This window comes from Solea solea, chromosome 6 (genome assembly GCF_958295425.1).
Source record: "Solea solea chromosome 6, fSolSol10.1, whole genome shotgun sequence".
NCBI lineage: Eukaryota > Metazoa > Chordata > Actinopteri > Pleuronectiformes > Soleidae > Solea > Solea solea.
Genome location: NC_081139.1, coordinates 22,957,388 through 22,982,387, shown reverse-complemented (window position 1 = coordinate 22,982,387; position 25,000 = coordinate 22,957,388). Strand labels below are relative to the sequence as shown.

At 44.1% G+C, this 25,000-nt stretch overlaps 1 protein-coding gene across 3 annotated transcripts in view; it reads right to left on the bottom strand.

Annotated features, from left to right (window-relative positions):
* The window catches only part of foxp4 (forkhead box P4), a 92,305-nt gene that overhangs the window by 45,774 nt on the left and 21,531 nt on the right, over positions 1-25,000 (bottom strand). For all 3 annotated transcript variants that reach the window (XM_058630759.1, XM_058630760.1, XM_058630762.1), the window contains exon 2: positions 13,319-13,498. In XM_058630759.1, coding sequence (XP_058486742.1) covers positions 13,319-13,489 — 171 coding nt within the window. In that variant the 5' untranslated portion in view covers positions 13,490-13,498. The remainder of the gene's footprint in view (positions 1-13,318; positions 13,499-25,000) is intronic.

The window sequence follows — 25,000 nt, the reverse complement described above, 5'->3', positions numbered from 1 at the left end:
ATGGTAGTTTGAGGACTCTGAAAAATGGCTGACAACTATGTTTCTTTAAAAAAGAGGGAGGGAGGGCTGGCGGAGAATTTATCAGGGCTTCATATACTATTATCTTTTGATGTGTGTGTGTGTGTGTACTTGTTGAGTGTCAGGTAAGAATGACAAAGTAACGCGCCACAGACAGAAGGGGAGACAGTATTTTTCTACGCACAGTTATGTCGAGCTATGAACTTACTGAATAAAGTATGTCCAAATGTGTCTGCCTCCTCTCTGCTGGCTGATTTATGTGTAGTGTGCAACTAGTTAATCGGTCAGTTAGTTAGTTAGTGACACTCTGAGTCCTCCTCCGTGTGTGTGTGTGTTAGTCTGACTGAGAAATTCGATTAAGTTCAATCTAAGTCAGACAAAGTTGTTTAAATGTATTTTTTAAAAGTCCTGTTTTAATCAGACTAACACAATCATTTGTTTTTTATTCTAATGTCATGTAAACGCACTTAGAAAGGGAAAGAGAGACAAAGAGAGAGAGACTGTGTGTGTGTGTGTGTGTGTGTGTGTGTGTCTCAGCCTGGCTCAGGTTGCTAAAGCAAACAGGTCTGTGTGTGTGTGTGTGTGTGTGTGTGAGATGAATCTGGCCTCTAATCTGCCCAGTGTGTTTGGGTGAGACAGCGAGAGAGAGAACGCAGAAATAAGCAAAGAAATCTAAACAGAAGGAGGGTAAGGGGGAGGATGGGGAGACAGAAAGTAAGAGAGAGAGAGAGAGAGAGAGAGAGAGAGAGAGAGAGACAGGTGGGTACCATATGTTGGAGTAATCCGTCAACACTGACTGAGGTCCATTGTTGACGGCCAAAACGAAACAAACCCGTCCCCCTTCTCCCCTCTCCCTCCACTCACCTCCCCCCCATAGATAAACAGCCCCTGGGCAGACAGTGGGCTGTCCTTGGGGTAAAAGGAGGAGGAGGGACGGGAGTTAGGAAGGGCAAGGGGGAGGCAGGTGGTATCAGGTTTCTTCGCTCTAAGACCAAGAAGAAGAGAGTACAAAGAAAGGGAAGTACATGTAAGGGTGAGCGAGAGGCTCTTTTTTTTCTTTTTCTTTTTTTTCATGCGTCCACGACAGAGCTAAACTGGGCTAGACTAAGCAACTGATTCAGATGGTGTAGACCTGAACTGTGCCAAACAGGAATCCTGTCTGCCTCTCTTACTAGCTCAGCAGCCTGAAGAGGGGCTTGTGTGCTGCACTCCTTCATTCCTCTATCCCCTTTTCTCCCCCCCCCCCCCCTCCCCCCAGAGAGCAGGAGAGATGGAGAGACAAGGTGAAGATGTAGAAATGAGCTTGTCACACCCTGCTGCTTCTCTGCAGGCCTGCACGCTGTCTGATTTTGGATCAGTGGAAGAGACCAGTTTCAGAGAGGAGCAGTGGATCTTCTTTTTTTCTCTCTCCCCCCCTGCCCCCCCCCCCCCACTCTTACTTCCTTCTTTCTCACTATCTCTTTTCTGGAGGGCTGTCATTGAAGCCGAAAGCCGAGCTAAAGCTGCGCCGATGCTCCCGTCCTCAAGGGTCACCTTGGTGATCCCTTGTATCCATGTGCACAGCATGTGCCTCCTCACTTTGGCACACAAAAAAAAAAAAAAAAAACACCACAAAACTCCAATAAACCCCCCGTTCCACTATGATTTACTTCTTCTGGCTTGGTCTACTCTCTGTTCGTTTTTTTCTGGCTCTAAGTCTCTTGTCTTTGATTCCCTCCCTTACTCTGGGCACTCAGGGGGAATCAGATTTGAAGATGAACAAATGTAACACGATCTACAAAGGATGTAAATGTGTTCAAAAGGATGATGAGACAGAGTACAGTACAGTAGCAGCTCACCTGCCTGCAGAGGCTGGCCAAGTATGTGCAGTTACTTTACTGACGAGGTGACTTTGGGCAATTGTGAGTGAAGGCTTGGTTACACCTGCGGTGGAGTCTCACATATCAAATGCATCACTGTCAGTCACCACAAAAACCAGAGTGCTTTCCCAGATCACTCCTACTTTCTTTCTCCCCGTCTGCATCACCCGATCTGTCTCTTGCCGTCACTCCGCCTCTCCATATACAGTAATGTATAACTCGCAAATATTTGGCTGGCATCTTTCCAAGTAGTCCGTCTTTCTTGTGCCCTGAACTCTCCCCTCTGAGATCTGTCACCCATACCCTTATTCATCACGGTAAATTCTCCCAGCCGATATGAGACAGACAGACAGAGCGGAGCGGAGGCCTGAAACAGATTGTTCAGGCCCACCGATAGAAATCAAGCCTTGTGAATGCAGCTGTTGGCCTCATGAGTGGGGACCTCACTTCCCTGGACAGTCAAACAAACAGTCTCGACCGTGACAGCAGCTGTGGGAGTGTTAAGGTAAAACCAATTTGTCAATTAGCAAGGAAATATTTAATGGACCGGTAAAAAAGAAAAAAACAAAACTGATAACTTTAGAAATAACATCAATAGTTTGGTGTTATTACAGTAAAACGTTTCAAGTGATTCACTCACATTTGTAACTGAAGGCTAAACTGAACGTTTTCTCATCTTGCTGCACAACAAATTTACCTAAACCCGAAATTATTTTTCAAAAAGCTCCCGTGAAATTTTTTTTTAAATGTAATTAATGGCTTAATGTGTCTGTAGCAACACAGTTATATTAATTAGATGGACTTGTCCTACAGATCAATGGGGTATAAGGAAACAGACGGATCAGGGTTTTCCAGGGGGCAAACATATATAGGGGTAGGAGGCCGTCTAAAGCAAAGCCTGCTAAAGCTGCTCAATTTCATGGTGAGTTACTGTGCCAAGGTTTCGCCCCTTTCTTTCAACTCTTCCTCACGTACGCCTTCTTTTTTTCTGGTATTAATCAGGTCTTTCCAGTCCCTCTTGACCAGCTTTCCAGCCATTTGTTTTTGCTCATATTAGCGTGGACTTCAAACAAGTTGACCGCCTATTTAACAGCGTTCGAGCGGCGTCGGATACCTCCAGCCCTTCAGGCCCGCCGCCGCCGTCACCGCGCTGCAACTATCTGGGACACCTTCAGAAACACCAGCCAGCCGTAATCCTCTTCAACTATTTAATGTAATGTTTCCGCAATATAAAGGCACCGTTCGAGAGCTGAGGTTTTTAAAACGGCTGAAGCAAGCTACTTTGGGCCCAGACTGACCATTAAAGAGAGGAAAGACCGCGTTCAAGAGCCAACGCAATAAAAACTCACAAACTCCAAAAGAACTTCAAAATATGCCGTAATGTTTGAAAACCCTGGCTGATTTTAGATATTTTTTTCACATCCTATTTTTCACAAAAGGGACCTGTTCTAAACTCCGGGGACCCTGCCGTTTTCCAGATGGTTCTCTTCAGTTCAAAACTGTTTTGTGAAACGAGAAAACCTCTCCCCTTCAACCACGTCCCTACACTCATCTAATGTTTCTATTGATGCACAGGGGTATATGTGCGGCCATAAAACCGGGCTGACTGAATACCCAGGACTGCTCTATATCATGACATAATTCATCACTGTGCGCGGCGCACACATTGTGAACCTAAACACACACACACACACACACGCGCGCGCACGCGGAAATCTTCCCGAAGAAGATGTCAGCTCTTCTCTGATAAATGAAGAAAAAGAAAGAGCAACAAGTGATGGACAATAAAGAAATTCCCTCCCTGATAATAAAGTGAGCTCCATCTCTACTGTAAGCCTCATCTCAGTCCAGGCATCTAATTGATGGCAAATAGCTCTACAGCAGTTTCCTAACACACACACACACACACACACGCGCGCACACACACACACGTCATACATTATGTACACATTCGCAGTTTCCCTGTGGTTTTCAACACAGCTCGTTTGGCAAGAGAGGAAGGTCTCACTCCAGACAGACCAAGCCCACAATGGAAAACACACACGCACACACACCCACACACACAGACACACACATACCCACACACAGAGCACCTTGTAATATTTAGGCCTCGTCTTGTATGAGGTAGGACAGTTAAGTGGTTCGGTCATGCTCCTGGGAAGACAAGGCCACTTAGGTGCGAGGTCTTCGTTAAGTGACCTCCACGACTTGAGCTGCTTCTCCTGCCCAACAAGAGCAACGAGCGAGCGGGGAGCGGAGAGTGTGCGAGGCACAGCCCATGATGAGGATAGCACTAGCCTGGCAACCAGACCTCACATATGGAAACCGTTTAACTGTTATTATTAATAACCTAAAAAAATCAAACTAATAACACATGCAAGACACTGCCAAGACTCAGTTCACGAGACAGAGGGAAAAAATATATACATACATAAACAAAGCCTGTCTGCCATGTGCACATTCACATACACATATACATGCACTTCTACACATAAAGACGCCTGTTGGTGAAAGAGAAAAAAACACGTTGGAGGAGTATGAGTCTGCCTGCTGGCTTCGATAGGAATAAAACTCTTTCATGTTTTTCGCTTCAGAGGGATTGCACACCTGGTTGTGGCTGTGGGGATGGAGGTGGGCACACCCTCACACCCACCTTTGCCACACACACACACACACACACACACACACACACACCCTTGCCACACACAGAAACACCGGAAGTGGGCAAGTACAACAAAGGCTATAACAAGAAGTCAAACGTCTAAACAAGCACACAACTTTTTAACTTCCCCAAATGAGAAGAAAGGCTGGGGTGTGTTCTCGAGAAGGGAAAAGGGGAAGTGTGTGTGTGTGTGTGTGTGTGTGTGTGTGTGTGTGTGCGTGTGTGCTTGACGTGATTTAGTAAGAGGGTCGATCCGTCCAGATGTGAACTGGCACATTTCTCACTCGAAAAGAAAAGTTGTACTTTCATTTTTCACATTCTTGTCGATCTGAATAACTTTGCTATCATTGAGACTTTTGTCTCACTGAAAAGTGATTTGGCCAAAATGATCATTTTAACAGCGGAGCAACAGCAGGCGACCAGAATAAAAACACACACTCACACACACATGATAGTCACCATGTTATATGTGTAGTTCATGTGGGAAATACAACATTATGGGAAAACGGTTGAACTCTGACCTACTGTATGTAAATCATTCAATCATACACACAAGTATAATGTCATTGTGTTCCATAAAGATAATTTGAAATTATGAAAAAATCCTTAGGTTATGAAAACGCTAGACAAACAACACAATATAAATATAATAATATAAACAGCAAAAGCAAGCACTTAAAATGTCAAACTTTGGCAAACTTGAAGGTATGTTTTGTGAATCTTATATTTAAGGGCTGCAAACTTTTCTTGATTAATTGAGTAATTGTTTGGTCCACAAAATGTCAGATTGTCAGGTTGATCACTCAAATGTCTTGTTCTGTCAAACCATAAATGATTCAGTTTGAATGATTTCTATGTTATATGGAGCAAAGAAAACAGAAAATATTCACATTTAAGAAGCTGAAAAATCTGAAAAAAAAACTATTAAATGATAATCAAAATAGTTTAGTAATCAATAATTGTAATCGTTGATGAAAGTAAAGTTCACATTATTATTTTCTATAATTGACCTCATTATTCCAATTCTTACTTTATTTAAAACAAAGTTTAATTGTGCATAATTTCATTCTGTACAGTCTGAGTAAAGAGGGAAAACCTTCTCTAAAGAGACAACAAATGCACTCTGTCAGTCAGGTTGGGAAAAAAAATGCTGTCAAGCAAAGTCCCTGAGCACAGAAGAAAGTAAATGAAATAAGGAGAGAGAGAGAGAGAGAGAGAGAGAAAGAGAGTAGCTACATTCCTTTCCTCCTCCCTGTTGACTCTAATCTCTTCTTTAAAATGGCTCGCACAAAGAACCAGTGCAGACTAGCTAATTAGCAACACTTTAGGCCACTGCAGCTATTGTGTATGCAATGAGTTTGTGTGTATGTGTGTGTGTGCGTGTTCATTGTGTGCATCCCCAGCTCTTGACTGTTTCCAGGGTAACTACTTGGCCGGCAGAGCCTTGTAAGCTTTGCACATTTTGTCTTTACTCTTTACCTTCTGTCGTCCCGGTGCGGTGTCTCTCTATCTGAGTCCCAGTATGAACTTATAGATGAGAGAGAGACAGAGAGAGACACAGAGAGAGTTCACCAGGACCTTGGTATGAGACTTTGGTGTGACCTGTGTCAGTGGGAGGAGGGGACTGTTGTAAACTAATGCTCCCTCTCATTTGACTGCTTCACCACTAATGAACTATGAAACTGTGAATGTGAGCAGCTGTCAGTTAGATGCAGTTATGGCTGTTGCTTTTTGAGAGAGAAAGCAATAGATCGTGTGACTGACACACACACACACACAAACACACACACACATACAGAGAGTCACATCCCAGTGCCACTGACCAGCAATAGTAATGAGGTCATGCAGCTTTGCTCGCTGACCTATGACCTCCTAAAAAGGCCTCCGTCACCATGGCAATACCTACTGAAGAGTGAGAGTCAACAGTTGACGCCCTCAAAAAGTTCTTTCTGAAGAGTGTCCGTCCTGACTTGTGTGTGTGTGTGTGTGTGTGTGTGTGTTTGTGTACTTGTATTTCTATGTTTGCGAGGTCCAAAAAAAACATAAAAACCTTTCTTTGTGGGGACACGTTGTCTGGGCCCCACAACTTTAAAGTGCTTTTTGAAGGCCTGGTTGAAGGTCTCTACTCTTAGAGAGCAAAAACCTGATAAGAACCTAATTTCTGAGGAACTGGTTCAGTTTAGGGTTAAGATTTAAGTTAAGGTTTGGGTTAGGCATTAGCCGGTTATGGTTAGAGTTAAACACAATGCTTTGTTTTGGCTGTCCAAGGGATTTAATGTCAATGCAGGATCCTAAGAAGAATAGCTGGGCAAACCCGTGTGTGTGTGTGTGTGTGTGTGTGCGCTTGTGTGTTATTTACCTGACAGCACAGCCAGGCCTACACTGTACAAGTGCTTCCAAACACTCCCATGGCAACCAAACACAGCCTACCCTTTCAGGTACCTCGGGATGTGTGTACATACCTCAGTCTCCACAACAGAAGCAGGACAAACACACACACACACACACACACATTTCTATTCTTGTCTCTCTTGGACGGTGACTATGTCCTGTGTCCATGTGGGCTGATATGGGCTGTTGGACCGTGCCCACTGTCCTCTCTTTATCTCCACTTGTGGCGTTGGGAATGTTTTCGTCTGTGGAACGGCTTAGCCCACGAACCCCACTGACAGGTAGAGTTTGCATTTTTAATCAACTCACTGAGAAAAATCATTACGACTCCATTACCTCGCTTTCTAAAAACGTGTGAGCGCATGACTGTGCACTGGGAACATGTGCTTAAAGAGCTGAAAGTGTGCGCAGAGGTCACCGAGTGGAGAAACACAAAGGGAACGGATTTGAAAGGACATCAATAGTGAGAACAAAAATCTCCACTCAGAGTCTAACTCTGTGGATTCTCCAACACTCAATGGCCTGGCCTGGAAAAAAGCAGTAAAAAAGTTTTTTATGGGTAGTCATAAATACAACATCTCAGCATCTCAGAATTAGGTCTCGGTGTGTGAAAAACATCACTGCATGACGAATATGAGGAAGGGGAGTCGTGTCAGAGAAATTAATGATCGCGAGATTTGTGCGTGCAGGTGTGTTGGTAACACCGCACGTGGGTTGATAACTATGACAAAAAGCAACAGTCGGAATATGAAATGTATGGAGAAAGACTCAAGGGGTAAAGTAAAAAAAAAAAAAAAAAAGTCAAAGAAGAAAGAGAGCTGCTGGTGCTTTTAAGACTCCTAGAGGAAGTTGGTGTTCTATGGGACTCTTTGTAGCGCCGGCGGTGACAGCAGTGGGTGTTCTGTGATGCTAGGCAACCCAACTTACCCCTCCTCTGTCTCAGCGTGACCTCTGGTGACCTGTGAACTACACTGACCTCAGACATAAAGAGGAAGGCCAGGCCCAGACCTAGGGAAAGCTTTTAGGAGGTGACAGCACTCAGAGAGAGGCCGCGGACTGATTTACTCGCCCCGTATATACATGACAGACGGACACATGCACACACACACATGTACGACGGGCACACAGACAGACAGACACACAGACAGGAAAATGAGACTCAGACACACATGGGACACAACCTGTCATGCAGATACATGAAACACAAGTGTGATGTAATTAAATTAAATCCCACTGCTCGAGCAAACCCCGTTATTTCCACCTCCTCTCCTCCAGCCGCCCCCTTTCACTTTATCTCCTCTGCTCTCCTGACCTCAAAGTGAACTCCGGTGGAAAGATAGAGGTCACACAGGACATAACTGTCCATTTGACCAACATTCACCTCCCATAATTTAGCAAAGGCCTATGGCCGCCGTAGCTACAGACACACATATGTCTCGGAAAAAGCCAGTGTAGTAATTGCTCAGTTTAGCCAATCTAACAGGAAGCCATACATTATCTGAATCATCCAGCATCTCTCAACATCTCCTAACACACACACACACACACATCCTTCTCATACATCTGTCCTCACAGCACTCCTGGCATTAAACCCAAACACACACACACTCTTGCACATGTGCATACACACAAAACAGCTATCTATCATCAGTGTTTGTGTATTTCTGAGATCTGTATCAGCGCCCCCCCCCCCGATCTCCAGTCATCAATGTGACTCCTTAATTACACCCTTCATTAACTCACATCAGCTCAGTGCATGTGTGTGTGTGTGTGTGTGTGAGGCAGAGAAACAAAGATTGTCAGGATGTGTGTGTGTGTGTGTGTGTGTGTGTGTGTGTGTGTGAGAGAGTGGAAAAAGGGAAGCTCCGAGGAAAAAATAGAACGTGACAAATGGGAGTGGGGATCGAAGCTCCAAACCAATTTCTGAGACTGCCTTTTTCTCAACCAATGTTCCCTTGAAACCCTCAGGGACGAGAGACCACCGCTACAATCTGCCTCTCACTTTCTATTTGTGTGTAAGACTGAGTTAAGTGCGAGAGAAAGAGGAAAAAAAGAAAGAATCCACAGTGGTGGGTTTAGACGAGTGACAAGTGGCACTCCCGAGAGGAAACGCCACGTTTTGTGTCACCATCGCTTTCTCTTTTCATTCTCCCTCTTCTCTTCCCATTATCGCCAGCCACTACTACTCCACCGACTGCTGAAACACCAGAGGCAATCAATTGATGGCAAGAGAGAAGGAGGAGACAGAAATGGGTGAGAACAGAGAAGAGCGAGTGGGAGAGAGAGAGAGAGAGCGAGAGGGGGGAGTGACTTGCTTTAAGTGTGGACTTACGTCTGCAAAAAAAAAAACAGGGGGATGAGAGACGTTCAGGAAAAAGCAAGAACTGAAGACACCTGGTTCTCGTCAGAGCGGCCTCCACCCAGCCACACACACACACACACACACACACACACACACTTTGAGGTTTGTTAGGATTTATCCTGCTTACATTTCTCCTCTGCTATGCATCATTTCATGTCTATAGCCGTGCCCGGCACCTCAACAAAGTGCCACACACTTTCTGTTGCACTCTCACTTTTCCACCTCTCCTTCCTCTCCCCCCTTCAACTCCACTCTTTGTTTTCCCACTGCTCCCTCCTCTCTCTCTCTCTCTCTCTCTCTCTCTCCCCTCGATGATGGGGCCGAACTGGTCTTCGCCCCCTCTTCCCTTTCTTCTCCCTCTCTCTTCCCTCTCTCCTGCTCTGTTCTTTCTGGGGAGGCAGACAGGCCACATTCCACAGGGAGGCCCAGGCGCCCTTTTCTGACACGTCTCAGCATTACACACCTCCCTCACCCCCTTATTCCTCCTCTCCAGCCCTCCACGCCCTCTTTACCCCTCCTTTTACCTACATTCCCGCTGGCTATATGGTCCGTCTCACAAATCCATCCTCTCCGCTCACTCACTTCCACATGATGACCACTGATTCTCTTGTATGTATACAGTATGCACATAAATACCTATCTGTCTGTCTACGACAAAACCCCAAGAGACAGAGAGAGAAGGATGGAGACAGAAAAATAGGGAAAAGAAGAGAGAGACAGAACATGAACAGAGGCCGATGGAGGCAGGAAGGAAGGCCAGTGTAGGGGTTTGACGGCTGGAGATGGCTGTGATTTCTCTGCAAGTTCCCAAGGGGCCCAGAGGAAAAGACGGCTTTGTGTTCTGACAACAGCGCGGTGTCAGGAGCTCTGTGAGTGTGTGTCTGTGTGTGTGTCGGTGTGTCTTTTCTGCTCCAGCGCACACTGGCATGGTGTTTAAGCACCAACAGTGGTCTGCACTACACCTCCAGGTGAGAGACTGAAGCGTGGAGGAGAAAGGAACAAGCAGAAGAAGGAGGAGGAGGAGGAGGAGGAGGAGGAGGAGGAATACTCGAGACTTTCAGGTTGAAGTGAGAAGCAGGCTCTTTTACAATGTTGTCAGGTAACAAGTGTCAGAGTAAGCGCTGTCTGTATCAGACAATATTGATTTTATGAGTGGTGGGTTAAAAGCACAGCCTCCATGCCCACCTCGCACTACCACACCAGACTCAATTAAACTAAGAAGTTTGATGGAACAGAGAGAGAAGAGTACAAGGCCCCTTCAGACACGCACAGTCTGAAGGAAACAAGAAGTGGTCAGTGTGAAAGACCTCGAGTGTTTCCTTTCTCAGGGATTTTGTCAATTTCTTCCATTTTATTCTCGTTACATAGTTTGTGAATTTTTTTGCAGTGTGTTGTTTTCTTGCGGGCGAGGAGTAGCCTTTAGCTATGGTCAAATGGCTAATTGGGATCTAAATTAAACTAAACTAAATGGAGTTTCTGAGGTGAGTATGATTAAACTAAATAAATATCATTAATTATTTTTTCACTGTTCATTCACAGGTAGATGCCATGGCACCGCCTGGAGATAATTTGTTCTACTAAATTTAGCACTTTTATTTATTACAAGGCAAGACACATACATGCTGATAAAAAGTGAGACAAAAGAGATGAATGAGAAAAAATAAATAAATATATATATATACTGTATATATCAGCTATTATCAGAGCAGCCACTCAGCAGTGTTCACTGGCACAGAACCCTTTCTCATCCAGGGGGTGAGGAAGGGTGAGACAAGGGTGGGGGATAGAGAGAGGTGTATGAGTGCAATCAAGTGCAGGTATATTGAGCTGAGATGACAGGGACACAAGCCAAAAAAAAAAACTACTCTACTTTCAACGAGGCAATGTAAAGAAAAGAGAAAATATTCATTCAGTCACGGTGGCACACTGTGGTTGTGAAGATTCACTCGTTTACAGAGAGTATAATGTGTCTCCAGTTGTGTATCTGTCTCTCTGCATGTGTGTCACTGTCATAACACGGTATATAGATTCACCAGTGCAGAAGAACCTACATCCATCACTGACCCTTTTTTGCACCAACTCTGAAAAAAGCAGCACAAAAATTGCACGTAATCCAACGTAGTTATGCTAGAATTACAGAAAAATTAAGTGCAGGAAAGACACACCTCTGCCTCATGACAGGTCAAATCTGTTCAATCTGTGCAAATTGAGTTGAACAGGAAGCTATAAATAGGGAATTACTACGATAAATTAGGGTGTATTTTCTGCTAAATGTGTGGATGTTTTTGTGAGGTAAGGGGTTGGGATCTGGAGGAAAGGTTGTGCTTGTCTTTCTCGGTCCACAGCGGATAGTCGGGGGAAAAAAAGAAGTTCAGTGAGAGCGGGGAAGAGAAAACGATGGAGAGAGGGAGGTATGTTTGTGGTTGGTAGCCCGCTCAAGAGAGGAAATACCAGCGCGCACACACACAGGTGCAAAAACATAGAGAGCAGAGACACGTCCGAGGGAATAAAGACCTGCTTTGTATGAGCTACAGGTTTAGTGTTTATACGTGTGCATTTGTGCACCGTTGTGTGTGTGTGTGTGTGTGTGTGTGTCCTCGGCTGAAGGTTGCTGAGAAAGCAGGGTGAGGATGCAGTCAGGAGAAGGAGGAGGGCGAGCAGGACAGGAGTGAAGGGCCTCAAGTGTTCTTCATTCACCTAAAGCTCCATCATTATAATTAGGGGGAATCATTTTAGCAGCAGGGAGGAAACCCTGATTTTTTTTCCCCTCTGGGTTTCCTCAACTAGAAACTCAGCTGGTGTCGGCGAACCCAGAACTCACACTGACCCTCTGTGACGGCGGGTGGACATCACTTACACACACACACACACACACACGAGAGGAACTGACATGTAAATATTTCCTGAAGGTTTATAGAGCCAGCAACGTAAGATAATTCCTTCTCTCTTAATATCATTTTAAGCAAATACCACATGACTGAAAAAAAAAGCAAAAAACATTTTCCACCATTAGATGACAACACTCTACAGACATTCTTTTGCAGTTATAGACATATGACTAATGTAGAGAAAAAACTTTCCCTATGTGTGTATGTGAGTGTGTGTGTGTCCGTAAGTGAAGGCCTGAGTCCTTTAGGGAGCAATCAGAGAAGAGCTATGTGGATTTTTGGGGGGAATGAGAAATAAAAATGTAGAATTTCATCCAAGACGTTACGGGAAGTTTGGAAATTCCATTTGACACAGTGGCCATTATGTGCGTGTGTGTGTGTGTGTGTGTGTCTAGGATGATGGTTTGTGTTTGGAAGGGGGGCGGGAGGGGATGACTAACAGGATGCAGGATAAATATGATTACTGGAGACACTACATGCTGACACAAAAACCCATTTGATGGAGTTGTTAAATAAATACTCTCTCCCACAGCTGTGAGACACACACACACACACACACACACACACACATTCACAATCACCACAAAAGGGAAGAAATGTTTTTTCTCACCTGGGCAGAGCTTAATCTGCAGGTATGTCTTCTAGTCAGTTTTTAATTTTATTTTTCTAAGCCAGTAACGTGTAACAGTATATGAGTGGGAACCATGTGTTTATGAATTATTATTATGGTGAACTTTGTCCCAGTGGAATTAGTTGGCACATTATGAACGGTGGATAATTAAACCAGAGACGAGACAACCTGTCAGAACATTTGACCGTTTGCACCTAGCAGAGTCTGGCTGAATACACGTTGTCACATCTGTACATTACGTAACAGCCTAACATTGCACGTCTACACAATGTACAGGTACATACTGTATGTGCATGAATTGCACAACATGTTGCAAAACAGGTCTCAAAAGCAGACTGCGTGTGCAATATGGAAATAAAGTATATGCATGACATGAGCTCCAGGCCACACCCAAGCGCACACAAACACACACATAACATAGGTCACAATACATAGACTTGTGTTGACTTAGAAATTTCAACCACAACCTCTATCTACTTGTCCACACACACACACACACACACACACCTGCTGTTGCTGCAGGTGCAGTAAGTCGACTGGACTGAGCTCTCCATTGGTGTCTCCGTTAGACCCGCCCTCTCTACCTCCCCCTCCGTCTGATTGGCTGCTGAGGCTGCTGACTCCATTCTGGCTGGACGGCGTCGTTCGAATTGTCTCAGAGGCTGATTCCACCATCATCACTGGCACCTGCGAGGCACAGGGTTGGGAGGAAGGGGGGGTGTTAGGGTGGCAAAGCAACACAATGATTGATAAATTGTGACCAGGGCAGTTTGAGAAAGAATTGCCTGCTCCCATCTGAGAGAACAATCAAGACCGAAATCTTGAGCAAACACACGCTGAGATAGAAAAGGGAACTGTGTGTGTGTGTGTGTGTGTGTGTGCACATGTACTGTAAAAAGGGCTCTTGGTCATGAAACCACCCACACAAACATGCCCAAGAGGCCACAAAGCAACACCTGAAGCGGGGACTTTTTCTTTTTTCCCGCATGTCTCGGAGCACATCCATAGATTTGGATCAGATGTGCGACAAATCTAAACTGACACGGCAGTTAACACTCTGCTGTATAGTTAAATAGCACACACATTTCTCCAATAATCAGAGGTGGCATGTGTGCGCTGTGTGAGCCCCGAGCAGGTTGGTCTTTGACAAAGTTCCTTTTGATGCGCCTTCATAGGACCTCTCTAATTAGAGCATGTTCCCTTCCGCAAAACCCGACAAAACGAGCCGTTCCTGGATGTGTTGTTGTTTTTTTGAGAAACAACACCTCGCAAACACGCGGGCACATTTGCCATCGTTAGGAGTCTTAGCGTGGGAGAGAGGAGACACAGAGAGGAGAGACACACATATACGTGTGCAGCAGAACACACAGAAGGCTGCTAATACAAAACAAAACAAACCTTCATACAGGCACACAGGCTGTGAACCACTAATGACAAGCTCAATCTCGTCTTTCTGCCTCATCCAGTTTTAGAAATTAACACACACACAAGCGCATGGTGTTAAAAGGAAATGTTCCGCTGCTTTTATTTCAGCAACCCCGAAGTGGGTACACAAAACGCCATCGAGGCACTCTACCCGCCGTTTGTGTGCAGCTGTGTGTGTAAGCGCATGTTTTTCAGAGGCGTACAAACCAGGCCTTCTGGGGAAACAATAAAAGGTATTTCATGGGGGAATCTTTCTGAGAGAAACTTTTCTTTTTCTCGGAGGAATCGCTGCATTTTCTGCTGAAGGCTCAATACAATGGAGATGAATGGCATTTTTTTTTTTTTAATGCTGTTACATTGTAAAACAAATCCACCAAAAAATGCCCTTTACTTTGAAATTAATTGGCTTTATGGCAGATAATATTTCTCCTGAAGGAACATAGTTGTGTAGAAAACTTCATTTTATAATAATAATAATAATATTTATGACCATTATAATTTCCAGAGATCTATTGTCTATGTCGTTGTTGTTGTTGTTGAACTACTTGAAAACCATAAATCACACTGCAGGATTTGTCCTCCCCATTGTCTCTCGTCTGGCACCCATCTGCCTGTGTGGTTAAGACTGAGAAGTAGAGCTTCATTGTGACACTTATATGCAGTCACTTAATCTCCAACCTCACTCGTCTTCATTCTACCCTCGCCGCTCTCCCTCCCACCAACATCCAGACCGCTCCTGGGTCAAACTGTTCCCTGAGGTAATATCATGAGGCAAGGCATCGTGCTGAGTGATCAGCATATCCCACTGCACAGTCCACTGACTTTGCACTGCAGTAGAAAACTCCTCACATCATCACACGTCTCACTAAGCATGAATCACCGGACTGCTACCTGGCCCGCACTACACTGCGCTGTGCTGTAATGTACTGTACACCCATCTGCTTCTTCCTCTTCCTCATTGACCTTATTAGCAGTGAGGGGAACGGGAGATAAAGACAGACGGAGAGACGGAGCACGCAGGTGGACAAGGGCCTAATGGGGAAGTGGCGAGTGTGTGTGAGACGTGAGCGCATGCCCTCGCTTTCACACAGACACCCGGGCAATGTGGTACGCTCCTCAAAAGGGTGTGTGCTATGTCATATCCTGTAATGGGTGTATATAAGCTGGTGTAATGGAGGTCGGGAAAAAGGCAGGGGCATAAATCTACTCTGAAGTCTCTGATTAGGGCTATAATACACATACACACACTCTGCTTTAAGTTTAAGTGTTTCTGGTAGCACCGCGGAGCTGCCCAGGCAGAGGCCTGCCTCAACCTGCCACTCACTCCCTCTGTGTGTCTCTTTCTCCCTCTTCCCGATCCCTGTACGTGCTCAGACCCCCTCCAGCTGAACCCCTGACCTGAGAGAGTGTGGGGAGAGACATTCCCACTACCCCGAGGGGACCCAGCAAGGGAGGGAGGAGCGCAGATCAGAGAGATAAAGAATGTGTTTGGAGGAGCGGGAAATAAAAGACCTCCTTTGCCTTTTAATTGGGATGGAGAAGACAAGAAGGGAAATGGGACTCAACATGTTTCTGATGACTCTGGTGTATACATGTATGTGTGTGTGTGTGTGTGTTTAAGAGGCTGACACCTGCCTTTGTACTGTAATGGATTAGCTCACAGCACACACTAGGTGCATGTGTTTATGTGTGTGTCGGGATTGATTGACGAGCGGAGAGGCGCTGGGGTGGCTCCTGTTTCAACACGTAGCTCGTTCAGATGTTCCCGAAAATGTTGCACTTATTATAATCACAAGTCATTGCTCCCTCCTCTCCTTCCCACTGATTTGGGTGTGCGGAGTTCAAACAAGCCGAGCCAAATGCCCAGTGAGCTGGCTCACCATGGCTGACTCTCAGGCTTTGTTGCAGGGATTGGCTCTGTCAGATTCCTCCTGATCACTGCTCATCACAACTGCAAAGCCAGACCAGGGAGGCTTTCTGTGAATGGGCACGAGCGTGTGTATGTGTATGTGTATGTGTATGTGTGTGAGATAGTTGTGTACAGTGTGTATTTATGTGTGCATCTGTGTTTACAGCAGCTTAGTGAGATAATAAGTCTTTATCATGTTATGCCTCATGTGGGAATATTTGCAGCAGTCCCAGAACGCCTGTTCTGTTTCCTCCGCCTTGCATCAGCTCACAGGAACGCTGCTTATTAGGCAGAGAACTGAGGGAATAACGGGTGGGAGGGAAAGTGAGGGGAGGAGAGAGAAGGAGGGAGGGGGGGTGAGGGAGAGATTGTCTGTACTAGTATCTACACTCCATCATCTATCTACTTTCATCTGACTCTTGAATTACGTGTCTCGCACCTACTCTCGGCATGCTGTCGTTCTCCCTCTGGTTATACCTGGTAACTAGTAGCAGGCTCAACCCTGGAGAACAATAAAGTTTTCACTCTGAAATAGAATCCACATAGGTTATTTCTATAATCTTTGATAGTTCAATCAATATTTGTGAGCAAAGGAGACACCCTTACTGAGACACATATCTGAGGAAGTGGAGCTCAAACTAGTTTGGTAATCAGGAAACAGAATTTAGAGGAGCCTTTGTTGACAGTGAGTTGCTGTGTGGAGGTCATAGAATATTTGGTTACAGCTGTTACAACGAAACTTACTTTATTTATTTTTAACTGACAGTGAATAAGTAAAAAAGAAAACAGATGTACGATTTGGCTTCATTATGATCACAAGATGTCCAATTGACTGCCAGTGCAGCGGCTCCAGGTTGTGTCTCTTGAAAGCATCACAAAGGGCCTTTTGTTTCTTTGCTTTGACAGGGACAAAACCACTGACACATTAATAATTTGGTAAACACTTACACACCCATATTCTCACATATTCTCACTCTGCGAGCTGGCAAATACTCCTGCACTAAATAAACTGTGACACTGGCCCCGAGGGAATCGGCATTAACCCCAAAACCCAGAACAAACCCAACTATATCAGCTCAGCTGGGCCTTCATGTTTTCACTAATCACTCCTTAGGCTCTAAAGTGAAAGAGGCAATATATATATATATATATATATATATATATACATACATATATACATATATATATATATACATGTATATATACATGTATATATATATATATTTATACATATATATATAAAAAGCACTGGTAGTGTAGGGCTGAAGCAATTACTCAATTATTAATCAATTACTTAGGCGTCAACTATGTTGATACTTGATTCACCGGTTTGAGTTTTCTGATTTCCCTGCTTCATATAACAAGGAAATCATTACAACGGAATCATTTCATTCGTGGACAAAACGAGACATTTGAGAACATCATCATTTCCAGGTTTGAGGAATAATGATGAACATTTTTCCAAATGACTCAAGAAAATTATCGCTATATATATAGTTGTGGCCATAATATGTATAAATGTATATAAGATATAATGTCCACATTTAGACTGAAACGAGTGCTAAAGAAGAAAATAATATAAGTAAACAGTCAGGTCATACTGTATTATCAATCTGCATCTATGACTGGGAGAAGGTGAGGTTTCATTATATTCATGGTTTCAGGGCAGATTTCCCACCACCTGCACCTCATGTCTAACCTGCACCCATATCACCCTCGTCTTTATCTTTTCATGGAAATAGATACTTAACTTATTTGATCATGTTGAGCATGTGAAGAAATGCTGATTCTAAGAAAAGTGTCAGCCTGAATGCAGTTAATGAATTATGATCACAAAGTGTTTTAAATGTGAATCTGCACAGCTGTGGAACAGTAATACATGGAACTTCACCACTGTTTTCTTTCTCCTTTTTCATTTTCCTAATGAATGCATACTTTAGAAACTGCCTCTCAAGACTTACCATAGAAACAATGTGAACTGATTTAATCTAACTCTTTGAGTCTTTTTTGTTAAACCTCAATATACTTTCAAATGTGGTGATCTAGGCTTTGCACATGGTATAGCTATAAAGTACGGCTAAGAACTCGCTCCAGCAGTCCAAGTTTCAGATGTCCTGACTCAAAGAATGACAGACGGCAAAATGAGAGGAAGAGAGATAGAGGGGATATCTGCGTGGCATTTCTGAGCTGACGTGTATTAGCGTCAACAAGAGAGAATGAGGTCAGGGGAAAGCTGGGGAAATAACACACACATACACATTCTCACACATGCTAACGCACACTCTTAAAAACAAACGCCACCACTTTACTCCCCCCCCCCCTTCCCTTCTCTTCTCTTCCCTTCCCAGTCCAAGTTTGGTGGTCGTCAGCAGCTGGCCGTTGCTACGCGCTAGCCAGATTTGCAACAGGATACAGGATCAGTGCAGCCAGGTAAGCTAAAGCTAGCAGCTAACAGGACTGCTCCAGGCTACCCTGGCTGCCAGCCAGCGCTAACAGGTTGGCTAACAGCAGCGGGCTAATGCTAGATGTCTGCGGCTGCCCTGGCCCTGCTCCAGTGCTAACAGGTGAACTCCATTATACTGCAGACAGATAGTCAGTCAGTCAGATGTTGGCCAATATCTGTGACTGGCTGGCTGCTTGGCTTCAAAGAGCACAGGCCTACACTGTGACCTGACCTCCAGTGTGCTCTGCAGCTGACTAATGAAGAAGTCAGTGTTGTTGTTGTTGGGGAGGGAAGAGAAGAAGAGAGAGCGGGGGCTCACAGAGCAAATGATAAGAACATCTCCTGCTACATAAACACAGGGAGGTCTTCTATACTTCAGTTTGTGTACGTGCACGTGTGTTCACCCCTGCTATATACAGTCATTTCAGATACCTAAAGTATTTTAACAGAAAATGACTTTGGTAGAAGTTGAAGTTATTGGAGTAAAATTCTTAAAGTACATGACACTTACTGTATCAAAAGTCATTTTCTGATATAAAATGTACTTAAGTTTTTGCAGTAAAAAACGTAAGTAGCTACTAAAGAGTATTAAAGAGGGAGTTATTGATTCATCTTTCCATTTAACAACGCTTCTTCTTCTTCTTCTTCTTCTTATTTGGTAGTAACAAGTAACAAAGATTAGGGAAAATGTGTTGGAGTAAAAGTACACAATTTATTTAAAAAGTGGAGTAAAAGTAAAAGTTGCTAGAAGTACGTGAACTGGTAGTACAGTAACAAAGTATTTGTACTGTGTTACGTTACAACACTGCACATACATACATATATCTATATATATATATATATATGTATATATCCGTGTGCATGTGTGAATTGTGTGTCTGCTCGCCCGCCTTCAGCTCTCTGAAGACAAAGTCCCTGTTTACAGAGCCCATAAAGATTAGCCTCCCTCAGTCAGGTGGGTTCTGGAGCCATAGGTAAACACACAACGCATTCCGCACCGATGAGATCGCTCGGCGTGTGTGTATGACCGGGGCAAACATACACTCCTGCCTTCACCTCGACCCTTCCCTTTAGAGTGCAGTAAGTGATTTACCAGCTCGCAGACTGCTGTCTGTTGGAAAACAGTGAAGACAGACAAAAAGAAATGCACACATATACTATACATACACACACCGCACACACAAATATTTGTAGAAGGAGCGGACTTCATGCACACCTCATTTGTCAGAGTCGAACATCACGAGTTGTACATTCCTAAAGAGGTAAAAGCCCATGTGCACGCGCGTTCACGCCGTGTGCCAGTTGGAAATCATCCTGTGATCTTGAGGATGAAAAAAATACCCAGTGTTCCCTTCATCTCCCCCCCCCCTCCCCCTCCCTGTCCTGAGAGGTAATGGAGGCTGGGGTCGGGCAACGACAGTCCACATGGCTAATACTCAGATTGTATTTAACATGGTGGAACAGAGGTGAAGAGGGGAGGTGGAGGAATGGAGGGCAAAGAGGGAGAGAGGAGCGTGGAGGAAAGCGATGTGCCTTTATTTGGATCTGAAACCAGCGAGTGCGCCCCGGAGCAATTAGCAGCTCTGTCCTACGAGAGCTCTTTATTAGAATGACCTTCACGGTGAGGGGGGGAGGAGGGGGGGGAGACAGAGAGGTAGGGAGGAGAAGAAGAAGAGACATTTTTTGAGAATGATGAAAGGGTGTCAATGGGGAAAACGGAGAAACGATGTTAAGTTAGATGTTCGACGCAACGCGGTGTGTTGTTAATTTGATCTGTGTGACCATGAGTTTACCCAAAAACTGGTTTACTGGTCGTGAATTTGCACATTCAAAAATGTACTTTCAGAGAGAAAGATGTCAAGAATAAATGCTGTAAAAGTTTAACATGTGTCGTATAAACCCTAAGAAAATTACAATTACTGATATCTTCTACCTGTACTATATAAATAACTAACTTTCTAACTTTAATTACACAGAACAATTTATTTTGTTCACTGTGTGAAAAGGCTAAATTATTTTGCAAGAAGTATATTTTCCCCAAAAGGCAAAATTTCCTTAAAATGAGGAATAGTTTAATTTGGGATCAAAAATTGCATTCCAGGAAAGATACCGTGAAAAGATTGAATAACACCTGAAAATGAGCAACAGAGACTTGTACTTCACTATTTAATAATAATAATACAAAAAAAAAAAAATATATATATATATATATATATATATATAGTGTAGTAAAATATAAAAATAAATAAATATCAAAGTGGACATGATATAATTTCATACATTGGCTTTCAAGTCGGGGCACTTTGCATTTCCTAGTTAATTAATAGATTGGATCAGAGCACGTTTAATCAAATATAATTGAATAAGTCCACAGTAAAAAACAGGGCAGACTTTAAAGGAGACATGCGGAGAAAACGATAGCATGTCCACTTTTCAAATTAATTGAATTTTAGTACTTTTGAACTTGGTCCAAGCTGTTATGGAGGTAATTAATTCATACCCTATATCCAAAACTGCTAAAACGAGATGATATCCCTGAGCATTCAGACACACACCAACATTTTCCCTTTCTCAAAAGCAAAATAAAAATCAACACTGTTGCATACCAACGACAGGCAGCAATGTATCCCCTATCATTGTTAGTTTTCTTCTACATTCTTCTTGCTCTTTTCTCCGTACTTTTGTCTTACAGGCCGCAACTAAAATATTAATAATTTCTCAGGCAGTTCTCATTGTATTAAAAAATGTCTGCTTTATAATTTATCAGAGAAAGAAAAATCTTTGTTAAAGTGACAAGCATGCTAATTAATAGAAGAAGAAGGAACATTGAGAGAAGTCATACTAATTTGGAACATGCTAATATTAATAGAATAATTTATGGCACAGTATAAATAAATTAATAGAGTAATTCGTTTGAAAAAGGGATGCCTTCAATTCAATTTAGAAGAAAAGAGCAAAAAAAGAAATGTCTGCCTCCTGGACAAGGATATTAATAACAGTGCAGTGCTCTCTATCACCACAGAGAGAACAGGGAGAGACAAACTAAACAGGCACTGTTCACTCTTAAAGTGCATCAATATTTCACTCACTTAATGAAAATTGGATGAGGAGCACTTGTATTTCTTGTCTTGTTATTTTTATTTGCTGTTTAAGGAGTTTCTTTTTTCTTTGACCGATGCATTCGTGCATAATCGGCAAAAAACATCTTTTTTTGTTCCCGCTCTTTAAATGAGATGCGTCTTCTTCCCACTGGCTCCGTGTAAACATGCAGCCGATTGCCAGGCAGCGTGCGTGTGTGTGAGGAAGCGAGAGGGACAGCAACAAAGACAGAGAGTGAGAAGTGAGAAGTGGACTGGGTCATTACTATCCTTATTACTCCTCATTAAAATACACCCATCACAAAGATGTTCTGCCTGTGTGTTTGAGTCTGCGAGGGGGAAGCGTGCGACCGAGCATGTGCGCGTGTGCGCCCCGCGCGTGCGTCCGTATGCAAAAGTGACAAAAAAAAGAGAGAACAATATAATTGGAGAAATGTACGCAGTAATAATAGGTATTCAGAAAATGATAATTCATATTAAACAGGGTGCACAAAGTCAGGCTCATTTGCATGTTTTAGATTATATGCATTTCAAAAGTAATTTCCGCAGGGCATATGAATGACATTAATTCCCGGGCGGGTTCTGCTATAGACCTCAAACTATCAAACACTCAAACATTTAACAGATGAAAAAAAAAGGGAAGCTGGAGGGGAGATTTCAAGGTTAAAGTATTTGAATGTGAATTTTTAAACTTCTGTCTTGGTTTGTTTAAAGTTGCTCCACAGCTAAACTAAGAGTTCCTTTAATTTGGAGATTGACTGAACCACAAATGTTTTTTTTCCTACTCAGCTGTATATATATATATATATATATATATATATATATATATATATGTATATATATATATATATACGCGTGTGTGTGTGTGTTATGCTGTACCAGTCCGAGAGAGACACCTCTCTTCCTGTGAAATGGTCTGACTCACTTTAGTGAGTCATGTGCTTGTGTCACTCCAGAACCAGACTATGGGCACAAACCACGCTGAGAAAGGAAGAATAGCCAACATTAACTGACCCTGACTGAGGGAGGGGGGAGAGAAAAAGTGATGAAAAGGATGAGAAAAAGGATGTGGTGAGGGAGGGGGGAGGTGGGAGGTGGGGTGGGGGTACCGTGACCAGGGGAAGAGCGGGGAGAATGGGAGAAAGAGAGAGAGACAGAGGGTTCCCTCTCCTCGTCTGTTCATGCCGAGAGGAAGACCCCGGGGCAGGAAACAGGCTGGATGAAATGTGTGATTCCAGTGGAAAACTCTGGATGCCATGGACAACATTCTTCTCTTATTAGGGAATCTGTTCTGCAGGCACATTATATAGCGCCTGACTCATTACTGCATATGTGTCTATCAGACAGACACACACAAACACACAGACCTATCAAGATGTTCTCCACCTGTTATTCTCGCTAAGTTCTGGCCAAAGTCACAGCTTGAGGAGTGGAGACGGAGGGAGGGAGGGAGGGGGGGAGGGAGGGAGGGAGGGTGAGGGGGAGCAGCGAGAAGAAAGCAGATACGAGGGGAAAGCTTTAAGCGCTCGGCGCGTCTGTGTCTTGTTTGTGGTTTGTCTTCATCTGTAAACAGAGCTGCTGCTGGGAGTGTGTTAAGCATGTCATTTTCTCATTAAGAATTGATGGCTTCTGCACAGACGCTTCAAACTGTTTTGTTTGTGAGCGCTCGGCGACTGATGTTGTACAAACACGACGGCCACAAAACATACATATCCTGACAAACACAGATATAAGAAGACGGTCGTAAACCACTCAGACACACACTCACTGGCAACGGGGCCAATCAGAAAAAGCCCAGATTTATGGATAAAGGGGCACTTTCCCCCCTTTTCATCCCCGCATACTTATCCTGGCACTGTGTCCTCCGACCACCTCGCTCACTTGTGGGATGTGTAAGCACTCTCAATGATGTGAAAGATTCTGTATACGCAGACTTCAGAGGCTGAAGGAGGGAGTGAGGATGGGAGAGCATGTCTCGGGGCAACCGAAGTGGGCTAATTGGGGCCTGGGAAACATGTTTGTTTTCTCTCCTGTTCTTTTTTCCCCCTCTTTCATTTCTTTCCCAGCCAGTCAGTGCCGATCTGCTCATCTGAGGTGGACGAGCGGAGAAAGTAAAGAGGATTAGATTGTGTAAGACGCAAATCGACAGGCGCACAGAGATGTGCGGCTGCACACACGTAGACACCTACATGGACAGACTTAACGCAGAGTGTGGGGTGTGGATATTGAACAAGATCTGTCCGTCTTAACCAAATGACCAACAGGGTGCTGGGCTCTCCACTGGTCCACTCTGCCTTATCGATACACTGCTGTTCAGCCTATTCAGGAGCAAAGAGCTTTCCTACGGCTGCAGCTCAACGCCGGATCAATGTTATGAGCAATGCGGACAAACTGCTGCTAAACAGACTGGCCCCCGCCTCGAAGGCCCGTCACCACACTGGCTCCCCCAGGCTCAGATAGTCCCGCTAATGGAGGTCTCCGGCAGGGCCCCCGAGGACTCCTAACCACCAAACAGGCCCCCAAGGATTAACCCTCCTCTTCCCTCCCCTCTCTCTCTCTCTCTCTCTCTCTCTCTCTCTCTCTCACTCTGACATCCCCCTAACCCTCAATCTCGTCTCCATCCTCATGGAAATATTGGCCTCAGTGTCTGAACTCACTGACGTGTCTTTATTTGTTCATTTGTGTGTAATCACAAACTGCACGTCCAGCTTGACTGTGTCAGGTAGTAAAAAGGAAAACCTCCCCCTGAACAGACCCCTCACCACATGGCTCCTGACGAGTCGTTCTCTACGCCCCTGCATTTGTCCTCTTTAATAGTAGTGAAAATAGCAAGGGGTGAAAAAAAAAGAAGGAGACATGGAAAGAACGTGCATATTTGTCATTTCCGATTGTTTACTTTTTTCACGGCAAATTGATTTTTACATCTCCTGTTACTGGAAGCTCTCTAGGCTCGACTGCCAGGCCTGTCTGACTCTGGTCTCCGCTGCCAAGCCCGTCTTTGGGCTTCACGACCTGGCTCTGGGGAGGACTGTATAAGGCTTTCAACTCACAAGTCATTTCAATGATACAATGCTACTTTTGTCTTAACCACCTTTGTTGTTTTCCTTCTCTCCCTGCTGACTCTCGCTCTCTCTCTTCCCCCTCTCTTTTCATCTCTCTTTCCCAATACCTTTGTCATGAGCTGAGAGTAAGTAAGTCACAAAGACGTGGGCCTTTTGTTTCGTGTTCGTACCTGTTTGTTTGCAGAAACGCTGGACTTGTTGCATCATGACGGGTTAACTATCAAACAGAAAACGGCACGTATGCTTACAGGA